Genomic DNA, 11,725 nt, shown 5'->3' with positions numbered 1-11,725 from the left:
CACCTTAAAGAAAAGGAGCATCACATATAAAAATATGAACTAACAATGATAGATTGACTACCTTGAGTAAAAAACAATTAGCAGTAAGTTAAAACAAAAGATTCAGTTATGCATCAGGGTAGGAAACTTATAAGAAGGCCTTCAATCCTTTCCCAACAAACAATAAAGAGAAGGAAAAAAGGCTATGTAGTGTCGATGAATGAAAACCTTGCTGATGTTGCCAAAAGATTAGGTTTCCCTGGATTGAACCGAACAGATGTAACTGTGTCTTTCCCCCTTTCAAAACTATTAACCGGCTGAGATGTAGTTCACAAGATGAGTAAATGTGTTAAGAACTGCACATACCTGGAAGCAGAGAAGATATGAGAAATGGGTGAGCAAACCTGTTATAGTTCTAACTATCAACTTGAGCACCAGCTGTGGAAAAAAAATCACCATCCGATTGGTGGTTAACACCCCTAATAAACTACAACATCAATAACAGTTTGAAGATATAAAGCTAGAGAAAAAACAAACAAAAGTTATCATAGTATACTTAAGTTTATTATCTTGTAACTGCAATTATGCCAAATAACATACCAGAATGCATTCTTCCAGACATAAACAACCAATGGCTGAGAATAAAATAATTCAGTTTGTTAGACAATCTGGTACACCAAGGTCATGCATGGTAAAGAAGAGAAAACTTGAAATGCATTTACCTGGGATGAGTTATCAGACCCATCTAAAAAAATCAAAAGAACACCCACAAGCTGTTCATCAACTAATGGAAACTGAAAAGGCTTTTTAAAATCGACTAACATGCTTCAATTTGCTGGTTACAAATGAAGAACTGCATGTAAGTTCAAGTTAAGAGTTCAAATAGGCCATTAACATAACCCTCGAATATAAAGAGAACCATCTGTAAGTTTCGCATAGGAAGAAATATTGGCTTTCCAAGTTGCATTCAGTACCTTCAAAAAGATGAAGGGATTACCCAAGTTCTTCAAATAAGGAGAATACAGTTGAAAACGAAGTTAAAATTGTGCCACTTGATATAGGAACATATCAAAGAATAGTTTTGTTCCTTTATAAGAAGAGTGATAACAACATAGAAGTTTGGAGCTCAAGGGTTAGGCTCGGAAAGCCGGTGGAAAAATTATTGATCCTCCAAGAAGAATGCAAGGGGGAAAAAGATAGTTCAAATCTGCCCGTGTTCTCTTTTGTACGTCCTAAACTGCTTTATTCAAAACTATTTTGAACCTATACAAGTTTTGAAGAACTTAAGAGGGAAATCAAAAGTATTAGTCTGGGCGATTGTCTGTAGGTAGAAGTATTGAAAGCTTTGCATTTGTCTGGGGAAGTTTTCAGTTATTTTGAAGTGTATGTCGTGAACATATTGTTTTTGTTACCACATAAGTGCATGACGTAAAGCGTAAACAGAACAATCTTCATTATTGACATCTCTTTTCTTCCTACACAACGAATAACAAAGCCTAGAACAAAACCTTCACTAAATACACAAGCAACCGGGGTAATCAGTACACATTAAAGCTCCCGTGCTTTAGTAAGATACTAATAATCAACATGATTTGAAGACTAAATAAGCTAAACACAAAATTTGAGGTGAATACATGAGCTGTGAAAGTGAATAGGAAACCTAAGTGTTAAAGGCTTTGCATTTCTCGTGGGAGTTTTTCAGTTATTTTGAAGTATATATTCATCTCTTTTCTTCCCACACAATGAATAACGAAGCCTAGAACAAAACCTTAAGTAAATACAACACAACTTTCAGCTAAGTAGTCTCACTTTAATTAGTGAACTAACTCCTCTCTTCTTACTCACCATAAAACACAAATTTAAGTTGTAAAGTTATCAAATTTCAGTTTAACAATTCCACTTTAACCATTCCATTAATCTACTCATATCTTGAATCCTCCCTGTAAAACCACAATATTTCATAAACTCACTTTATCACAAAAAATTTAAAACAACATATACTCATAACTAAAACACTAATTCAAGCAGAAAAGCAACAAAATTTCAACTCGACCGTTTCACTTCAACAACCAAAATCATAGTATTTCATGAACTCAATTCACAATAAAAAAAAACAACAAATTTCCTAATACTCCGGCATCAATTCTCCACACTTTCGATCATAAACAAGGGAAAAATCATCATAATAGCAAAACAAACTCAAAAAATAATGAATTTCCTTTTTACACAGCTCCTAAATCCCAATTCTACATAATCTAACTATAATTCATGCTGAAAAGTAACAAAAATTCAATAGAACAACAAAAAATTACAAATTCAACTAAGATGTAGAATTATATGTCACACGCCTCAAAGAGGAAACAAAAGCAGGAACGGAAACACAATTGCAGCTTCATGTGAGGAGAAGCTTCTGAGAAGAGGCGGTGTACAAACCAAAAATCAAACAACAGGAACCACAAACTTCACAAAAAATAAAAACAACAAAATTTGAAGAACATGCAAAGGCAATACAAACCAAAAGTGAAGATTCCAAGAGCTAAAAACCAAGATTTAGCAGGTTTTGTGAAATTGATGTTCTGAGAGAAAACCTAAGTTGAAATTTAGAAGAAAGAAAGATAAAGAAGCAACAATACAAGCAAGAAAGAAGAAGAAGAACAAGTGATGGTGGAGCAGCGAAGGTTTTTTTTGGTGTAAAGAATGAACAATACTGTGATAAAATTTTTTCATGAGAGGCGGTGTAATAAACAATCGAGGGAGAAATTTATGAAATGACCTATTTGCCCTTGGAAGCAGGCATGACGACCCTGACCTACTTCCTAGGCTCTTTTATATATTAGAAAATAGTGCCGGATTGATTTTTCTAATACTTAATAAATATTTGGACATTAAAAAATATGAATTTGAATTAAATAGTATTTGAAGTTAAATTAGAAAGAGAAATTTAGAAATTGAAGTTGTGTCTAAGAATGTATTTAAAAAAAGATTGAAATTTTGTGAGTGTAAATTTTTTTCTTCTTGAAAAATTAGTCTAAATTTGAAAAACTCATCTTCAAAGAATCAATCCGATATATAATCAATTAAAATCTATGCTCTCCCTTTCTCTTCATCATTTCTCAAGTATTTTTCTTCATTTATTCTGCTGAAGATTTTCTCAAGCTTTTCCATTCATTTATCAACATCTTTCTTCTTTTGTTCTTCATTTGCTTCTTTGAATTAGCAAAAGAATCTCCGATAAATATAATTAGCATCTTAAATATTAGCTCATATTTAGTTGAGAACCAAGGTTGAGACCCAATTTTTTTTACAATAACTTGTATTTTTTATCCAAAATATAATCCTTTTAATCTAATGCTTGATTTAAATTTTGTTATAATAAAATTATTTATTCACGTTAAGTGTTATACATATACATATACATATCATCAAATAAAAGCTAGGTATTTATTAATAAATTATTAATAATAATTTGAGTAAAATATTTTAGTTAAAACAAAAAAAACAGTGTTTCATTGTATTTTTTTTTATGATGGATACAGTTACTTGAGAGACCATAATTATATTAAAACATTTCGCACACGTAATATTTGGACACTAAAATACACATAAAAGGAACAGAAGTTCATTTTCAAAGGAAAATCTAGAGCCCATGAATTTAAAACAGTAATTTAAAGGAAAATCTGGCAACATCGGTAATTTGTTTAGCTTCAGAGGGTTTAGAGAGGGGTTTTAGCTCGGAGTCACAGAAAACAGGTTCCTCCACTAAGCTTGTCAATGGCAGTTCTCAGTTCCTACTTGAACTAAGCCAAACTAGGATACGATTCGTCAACCCCCATTTTGCCATCAGCATCCCAACGTCATACTAGTTCCATTATTGGTACCCATGTTGAAGGTTCTGACATCCTCATGTCGTTTCCACGCGGCGTTTACCCCTCAAGTTCGGCGTGGCACTGAGTCGAATACGCCATTGCTTCAGGTTTTGGTTTCGCTAAGATGTTCAAGCCCCTATTTGTATCGGCGATTCTTTTGTTTGGATTCTACTGATGGGTCCGAACTGAATTCCGAGGCCAGGCAGGCTGAAGGCGAAAGAGAAGGTGGAAATGCTGATTCAAAGGCTTCTGCAGCTATTGTTCCCACTGTATTTAGGCCTGAAGATTGCCTAACGGTTAGTTTACCATTCGAGCGGAAAACAAAAACAATTAGATTTACATGTCTAATTACACTTACTTCAATTTACACTTGAACCCCATAAACTAAATTGCGTTGGGTAGTTGTGGCTTGATTTTAATCATTATTATTCAAATTTCTACACATGGATGCAAACATGACCGCATTTGATGAGATTTCAATTAGTTAGCTTTTAAAATAAAGGGGTGGATCACAAAGGTTATATTTTCTAGCTTACTCGCATAGTCATTATTCTTTAGTAAAGGGTCTTCCCTACCTTGAATTGTCCTCATACAGTGTTGTGAAGATCTTCAACTTTTTTGTTTTCAAAGAACATCTTTTGATGCTCTTCCGCCTCAAAAGAATGATTTTGTTATAAGACGCTATGGTCCTTGTACTTCAAACCCTGCCATTTCGTTTGGGAAAAAAGAATAGTATTGTAGACTTTTTTAATCATGTCATAGTATTAAAGAGCCTTGATTTGACTCCTAAGATCTTCAATCAACCTTACATCAACGAGCAACTCTTTTAATGCTATTGGAGCTTCAATTAACATTATCATTTTAATGAAATGGTTATTGGAGATTTTTTAGTCTTAGGATCTTCGGACAACCTCACATCAATGCGAAACTCTTTTAATGCTATAGAAGCTTTAGTTAGCATTATCATTTTAATGAAATGAGAGTTGAAGATTTTTTGGTCCAAGTCTTCGTAGTAAAGAATTTCGTTCTGACTTTCTTAGATCATCAGACAACATCAAAATCACAGGATGAGCAACTTTTTTAGTGATTTGTTGCCTTAATTAGGTTGTAGCACTCTGAGAGACCTGGGGACTTTGGATACGATAGGCGCGTTAAGGTTGAGGAGGTTAAATGTGCTATTAGTAGGATGAGTAGTAGAAGAGTGACCAATCCGGATGAGATTCTAGTGGAATTTTGAAAAAGCACAGGCAAGGCCAGTATGGAGTGGTTATTTGAGTTGTTTAATGTTATTTTTAAGACTGCAAAAGTGCCCGATGAATGGAGGTTGAGTAAAATGGTTCCATTGTACAAGAATAAGGTTGATATCCAAAACTATAGCAATTACAAGGATATTAAGTTGCTAAGCCACATTATGAAGGTTTGGGAGAGAGTGGTGGAGACGAAGGTGAGAAGAGGGGTGTCCATTTTCGAGAACCAATTTGGATTCACGTGGGGAAGATCAACTATTGAAGAAATCCATCTTGTGAGGAGACTGGTGGAGAAATATAGGAAAAAGAAGAGGGACTTACATATGGTGTTCCTTGATCTTGAAAAGGCCTATGACATAGTTGCGAGGGATGCCCTCATGAGGTGCTCAGAGGCTAAAGGTGTTTCAGTGGCTTATATTAGGGCGATAAAGGGCATGTATGATAGGGCCAAGTCTCAGGTTAGAACAGTGGGAGGAGTTCCCAGCTGAGATGGGGTTGCACCAGGGATCAGTTCTTAGCCCTTTCCTATTTTCCTTGGTGATGGATGAGTTGACTCAATTTATTCAAGATGAGGTGCCATGGTGTATGTTATTATTTGCCCATGGCATAATATTGATTGATGAGACTTGGGACAGAGTTAATGCTAGGTTGGAGGTTTGGTAATATACGATGGATTCTAAAGGGTAGGTTGGGATAATTCTCTATCTGCTCATATCAATGCTGCCACTACCTTCCGAATTCCATCGTAGAAGAGCCTGTTCTGTTCTTTCAGGAACAATCCAACTTATGCCTCTGAAGCTAGTAAATAGGTTCCACATCTTGCCAACCACTTTACAGCGTAGAAACAAATGATTGATTGTCTCTGCATACTGCTCACAAAGGAAGCGCCTTAGAAACATCTAGAATCCCCTCCTCGTAAGATTTTCTTGTGTAAGGACAACATCTTTCACCACCAGCCAAGTGAAGACAAAAATACTTTGTAAGGGATTTTCACCTTCAACATTAGTTTCCAAGGTAAATAACTGACTTGGTTTCCCAACTGGTTCATATCTCTATAGGCAGAATTGATAGTGAAGCAACCTTTACTCTGGCAATTCCATATGAAGGTGTCTTCTCCTTCCTTGAGGCCTGAAAACTGATCAATTGTGCCATGAAAACTTAGTAACCGCTCTATCTCCCAATCTTGCATCAATCTTCTATAGGTCAGGTTCCATCCATGTTCAGTCCAAACTTCCTGAAGTGTAGACATCTGTTGTTGATTTAGTGGGTAGATATCTGGGACAACAATTTTAGGCTTCCGTTCCTATCCATTTATCTTCCCCAAAATCTGATTTTCCTACCATTGTCCACCTCGAAACCAGTTTTTAAAAAGAAACCATGCCATAGATTCCTAATTGATCTCCACAAACTGGTTCCATTAGTAGAACTTACTTCTTTAGTCTTCCAGGGCCCTTTCTTTTCTTATTTGGCTTGGATCACCTTCCCCCAAAGTGCCTGATCTTCTAAAGGAAATCCCCACAAGGAAATCTCCAAAGCCATTTCGTGAGTAGACTCCTGTCCTGCTTCCTCAAATTTCTGATTGCTAGTCCACTTGCTCTTTGGACAAAAGCAACAACAACAACAACATACCCAGTGAATTCCCACCTAGTGGGTTCTAGGGAGGGTAAAATGTACACAGACCATACCACTACCTCCAAAGAAGTAGAGAGGCAAAATGATAAAATCTTTATACTCTTTGCTTTTAGACAAAAGCAAAGTTTTCCAATTAACTAGATGAAAATCTTTATACTCTTTCTCACCTTGCCACAAAAAGTTTCTCCTCAAGCTCAATGCATCTATTCTTTCTTCCACCTTGGTAGGAAGTGGAGACACAAACATTAGATAAGTTGGTTTGCATCTAACACAGAGTTGATCAAAACCGTCTGGATAAATATTGCGACTTCTATCTAGACAGTCTTTTCTCACATCTCTTCACCACCCTATTCCAAATTTCTTGGAATTTGCTTTGAGCTCCCAAAGGCATATCCAGGTATGTTGATGGTAACTGGCCTATTTCCACTCCCAGAATGTCTACCAGTTGTTGTATAAGGATTACTCTCAAATACTTTAGTTTCTTCTGCATCATAAAAGATCAAGGTGTCATCTACATATTGCAGATGAGTGACTTCCACTGTAGTGCTCCCCTCTTTGGCCACATTAAAGACCCTTATCTGTTCATTTCTATGATTTGTTTGAACATACTATTCACTCCTTCCATGGCTAGAAGTAATAGAAATGGCCGGAGTGGGTCACGTTGTCTCAAACCTCTACTAGCGGGGAAGAAGCCTTCTGGAGAACCATTGATCAACATTGAAGTACTAATACAGAACCTCATCCATCTAATCCATATCATCCCAAAGCCCATTTTGTGTAGTATTCCAATCAGATATTCCCAGTTGACATGGTCATAAGCCTTCTCAGTATCCAGTTTGCACATTATTCCAGAGGTCTTGTCTTTCAACCTCGAGTCTAAGTCCTTATTTGCGATGAGTACAACATCAGTAATCTGCCTTCCTCTCAGAAAGGCCATCTGTTGTGTATCAACTAGCTTTGGCATCACCTGCTTTAACCTTTCTGTGGGAATTTTGAAAATAAACTTATACACATTTCCCATCAGGCTGATTGGTCTGAAGTCTCTGAGTTCTTTCGCACCATTCTTCTTTGGGATGAGTGCAATGTAGTTTTCATTGAAACTCTTTTTAAAGACTTCCTGAGAGTGGAGGTTCTGAAACTCGTTTCTTGTAGGCTTCTTATTTGCTCATCATTCGATCTATTTGTAAGATTTAACGGTGCTTACCCATTTCTTGCTTTCTTGTTTGATTAAAGTTTTACTTTTGGATGATTTATTTGTGAGACTCGAAATTTAGGGCTTTGTCATATCTCATGCTAAAAATACATGAAGTGCGTGCTGTATTCTTTTAATTCTTTTCAATGATGCATGTTATTTTCTTGGTACAGGTTCTAGCATTGCCACTTCCTCACAGACCATTATTTCCAGGGGTTTATATGCCTATTTATGTGAAGGTATGGTACCTAGTCCAGGACGTGTTGAATTATGTCTTACTTTGTCTTCTAGATATTCAAAGAAAAAACTTTAAGCTTTCAGAGTAGAAGGATGGGTTACTCTATTACACCTTATCATGTCATATTGCCTTTGTATTGTTGTAACTTAAAAATTTGTTCGCCTGATGGGCTGGGTTAGGTGCCATCATGGATAAGTGGGATTTTAATTAAGAGTAGAAGGATCTAATAATTTCATCAAATTGATATATTATTAATTTAGTTTTGTTTTTTCTTCTTTTTTCTGGTTTGTTTTGCTATTTTGTTGAACCGTTTTTCTGTTGTAGTCTGTGTTGTTTTGTTTCGCAGCTCGTGTTTCGGTGGTCAAACCTGTGATTTTGGAGATTAATTTAAACTTCTGCTTATATATATTGTCTTTATTGTTGATTATATAGTTGTTGTGGTCTTTTCAGTTCTGTCTTTACTGTTTGGATGCACTATCTAGGCTTTTTTCTTTTAAATTGCGCTTCACTTCAATGTATGCTTGCATCGCCTCATGCTTCGCGTAATGCATGATGCAAAGCCTTGTCGCTATTTTCGGCATCACGCTTCCCTTAACACTGTCATCAATGAAGTTTCATCACCGTCTTGTGATTATTTTTTTTAGAATAAATTGTTTTCTTATCCAGTAAAAAAAAAGCTTTCATTAAATTGTAGAGGTGATACTGGAAGGATTATTGTGATATAATCATCCTTTGGCCCATATTTGTGATAGCTGTTTCAACTGTGTTTGGAGCCTATCTTCTTCCTCCTAAGTCAGAAAACCAACATTCAGCCTTAAGAATGCTACTCCACCAATGGAAAATTCCTGGCTGAAGTTGTAAGATTGAAAAGCTAAAAACCTTCAATTTGGAGCAATGAACATCTTTCGCTTAATTGTAATATTCTCTTGCTTTGTTAGTTTCTCGAAAAAAAATAAAACAATGTTGTAATGACATGCAACAAATTGATCTGAGGCTCCATAAAATCTGTGAATTTAACCGCAGGATCCGAAGGTTTTAGCAGCCTTGGTGGAAAGTCGAAAAAGGCAAGCACCTTATGCTGGTGCTTTCCTTCTGAAAGAAGATCAAGGGACTGATCCTAATGTTGTGTCTGCATCAGATACAGAAAAAAACATCTGTGAGCTCAAAGGAAAAGACTTATTTAGCCGTCTTCATGAAGTTGGTACACTTGCTCAGGTACATCTTGTTGTATTCTGCTGCGTCTTTTTAGTAATTGAAGAAGTTTCTGATCAAGGTTGATGCAACTTATAATGAGGCAGATAACAAGTATTCAAGGAGACCAGGTTATTCTTATTGGTCACAGGCGAATACGTATGACAGAGGTGGTAAGTAGATGCCTGCTTTATGTTTTGCTGTTATTAGCAGCTCCATATGTTTCTTCTTGTGCTCCTTCTGTTTTACCATATTTTCCATCATCCCTGATAGTGAAGACTGTAGATTTGACATTTTGGGTTCATTGACTTGTAACACAGTCCTTTTCCTTTGGCTTCATATAACTATGTAGCTGTGGACTGTTAAGCGATAGAGTACTCTTCCATTTTGAGGCTAAGTCAATTATATGATGTCTAGTTTAGCATATGTTTGACTGTCGATGCATTTTTTCCTTAAAGCAATCCTAGACTTCTCCAATATCAATATTTTGAATGAAATTCCTGAGGGCAAGTGATGTAAGGTTCCGACTCAGGGATAATGAGCGTACCCCTCTATCCTTCTCCACCTAAATACTAAACTTTTATCTGCAGCAAGGTTTGAATCCGTGGTGTGCGCCTAACCCACATATAATGCTGCACTCTTACCACTGGACCCAAGCCCTTCCTTGAGGCCATACCAGTTGGCTCCAGAGTCTGCAGATCTGAATTGTGATAGAAAGAGATGAAATTGAAGAGTTGATCCTACCGGTTGTACCAGAAATTCATTCATGACAAATTTGATATAGAAAATAAATATCTGCAATGGGTGCTTAAACATATAGTAAAAAATATTAAAAGTTTGAACTGAATCCTAAATATTTTCTCTCTAATTTGGTACGGAGTCGTCTTCTTGGTTTCAGGTGTAAAGCTATGTTACTCATGTCTCCTTATTTTTCCTTTAATTTTGTGATTGAGGACCTCTTATCCTCTTTTATTGGATTTAAGTCTCTCAATCCCTTATATCTCTCAATAATAATTCTCCTATTGTATTAACCTAATGTTCTATGTTTGTAGTCAGATTTTCTTCCATAGTTATTTCTTTATTTCAATAAATAATATTTTCAATATACTAGTGTAACAATTTGAAGAGTATGCGGTTAGATTTGACACATTGTTGAATGTTCACTGTCAGCATATTGTTGTTTCTTTCATCTCAATAAACCATATTGTGAAATGTACAAGAGTATCACTTTGAGGACTGAAACAGTGACATTCATTTGCAGGTCAGTGAGGAACCCCTTACAGTGAAAGTTGATCATCTCAAGGCATGCCTCAATTGTTTGTGCATTCATTCTACCCAGCAATGATGAACTCATCAAGCTTGTTGTTAGGTTTTGAAGTTTTATCAAGTTTGCTTCATTAATTATGTTGCAGGAGCAGCCGTACAACAAGGACGACGATGTTATAAAGGCGACATCTTTTGAAGTTCTATCAACCCTACGAGATGTTTTGAAGACAAGTTCTCTTTGGAAAGATCATGTTCAAACTTATATCCAGGTGTGAGTCATTTCTTCCTAAACGTTAAGCCCCAATTGTTTTATTTGGCGAAAAATCTGATAAAAAAAATTTATTTGCTGATTCTCTTTACTTTCTTACCCTCTCCAAATGCCTTGCCTTTTGATATTCTTGGCGACAATATTGTGAGAAGCTCCACAATGATGGTGCATTCTGCTTAACTTTATACCCTATGTTTGGCATTTCATGCTGTTCTTTTAGGAAGATCGTTGTTTGTCTTGGTGGTACTCAAAGCAATGACTAGATTCTCTGCCTTATATTTGGGTGCCCTACTGAAAGAGGAGACTAATTAAAAGATGTTAAGACGGTTAGGAACTGCAAGTTGATACATGTGGATTTGGTTGTCAGAACAAACTGTGTAAGATGTCTTGGGAGCTGGGAAGTTTGTACGTATGGAGAAGCTCCTCCTGTTGAATTTCTAAAAGTGACATTACTGATTTGTCTTATGAAAAGTGCAAACTTAAAAAATATTTTGTAGCTTGGTTCGCTGAAGAAGTGGAATGGGAGGGCAAAGGGGCAGGGACTTAATGCTATATTTCTTCTAAGGGAAGCATTTGCATTCCCTCCAGGTTATTGGTACACTAGTGATAGGAGTATAAGACGTTACTCCTCTTTTCTGATTTCAGCGGTGTTGACATGATCATTTGGCCTAAAACTTTGGTTTAGCACTTCTAACACCTTCACATATATGTTTCTTAAAATAATTAACCATTTGCATCCTAATTCTTTCAATTTCTCACCAATTCATTTCCACTTGACTAGTCATGTGTTAATAAAGACGTATGGGGTATTACATTAACATCGCTTGCCCAATGAAGGTTTTTTTT

The 11,725-nt window shown here is 36.1% G+C and overlaps 1 protein-coding gene across 2 annotated transcripts; it reads left to right on the top strand.

The window, feature by feature from the left end:
- Nucleotides 1-3,594: 3,594 nt before the first annotated feature.
- LOC124895279 (lon protease homolog, mitochondrial-like) lies at nucleotides 3,595-11,431 on the top strand. Of its 2 annotated transcripts, none has more exons than XM_047405718.1 (7): nucleotides 3,595-4,141; nucleotides 8,090-8,155; nucleotides 9,178-9,369; nucleotides 9,453-9,518; nucleotides 10,607-10,648; nucleotides 10,758-10,880; nucleotides 11,104-11,431. In XM_047405718.1, exons 1-7 carry the CDS (start codon nucleotides 3,860-3,862, stop codon nucleotides 11,140-11,142), a joined length of 810 nt encoding a protein of 269 aa, XP_047261674.1. In that variant the 5' UTR covers nucleotides 3,595-3,859; the 3' UTR covers nucleotides 11,143-11,431. The 2 variants fall into 2 exon arrangements, with proteins under 2 accessions (XP_047261674.1, XP_047261673.1); XM_047405717.1 differs by having other exon boundaries at nucleotides 11,100-11,431.
- Nucleotides 11,432-11,725: the final 294 nt, after the last annotated feature.

This window comes from Capsicum annuum, unplaced genomic scaffold (genome assembly GCF_002878395.1).
Source record: "Capsicum annuum cultivar UCD-10X-F1 unplaced genomic scaffold, UCD10Xv1.1 ctg81026, whole genome shotgun sequence".
Classification (NCBI taxonomy): domain Eukaryota; kingdom Viridiplantae; phylum Streptophyta; class Magnoliopsida; order Solanales; family Solanaceae; genus Capsicum; species Capsicum annuum.
The sequence above is the reverse complement of the archived record's forward strand: the minus strand, read 5'-3'. Positions and strand labels throughout refer to the sequence as shown.

Excerpts from the sequence above, each read along its gene's own strand:
- LOC124895279 (XM_047405718.1), top strand. The coding sequence starts at position 3,860 with ATGTTGAAGGTTCTGACATCCTCATGTCGTTTCCACGCGGCGTTTACC. Across the intron at positions 10,649-10,757 it reads TGAAAGTTGATCATCTCAAG|GAGCAGCCGTACAACAAGGA; the intron begins GCATGCCTCAAT and ends ATTATGTTGCAG. Across the intron at positions 10,881-11,103 it reads ATGTTCAAACTTATATCCAG|ATCGTTGTTTGTCTTGGTGG; the intron begins GTGTGAGTCATT and ends TCTTTTAGGAAG.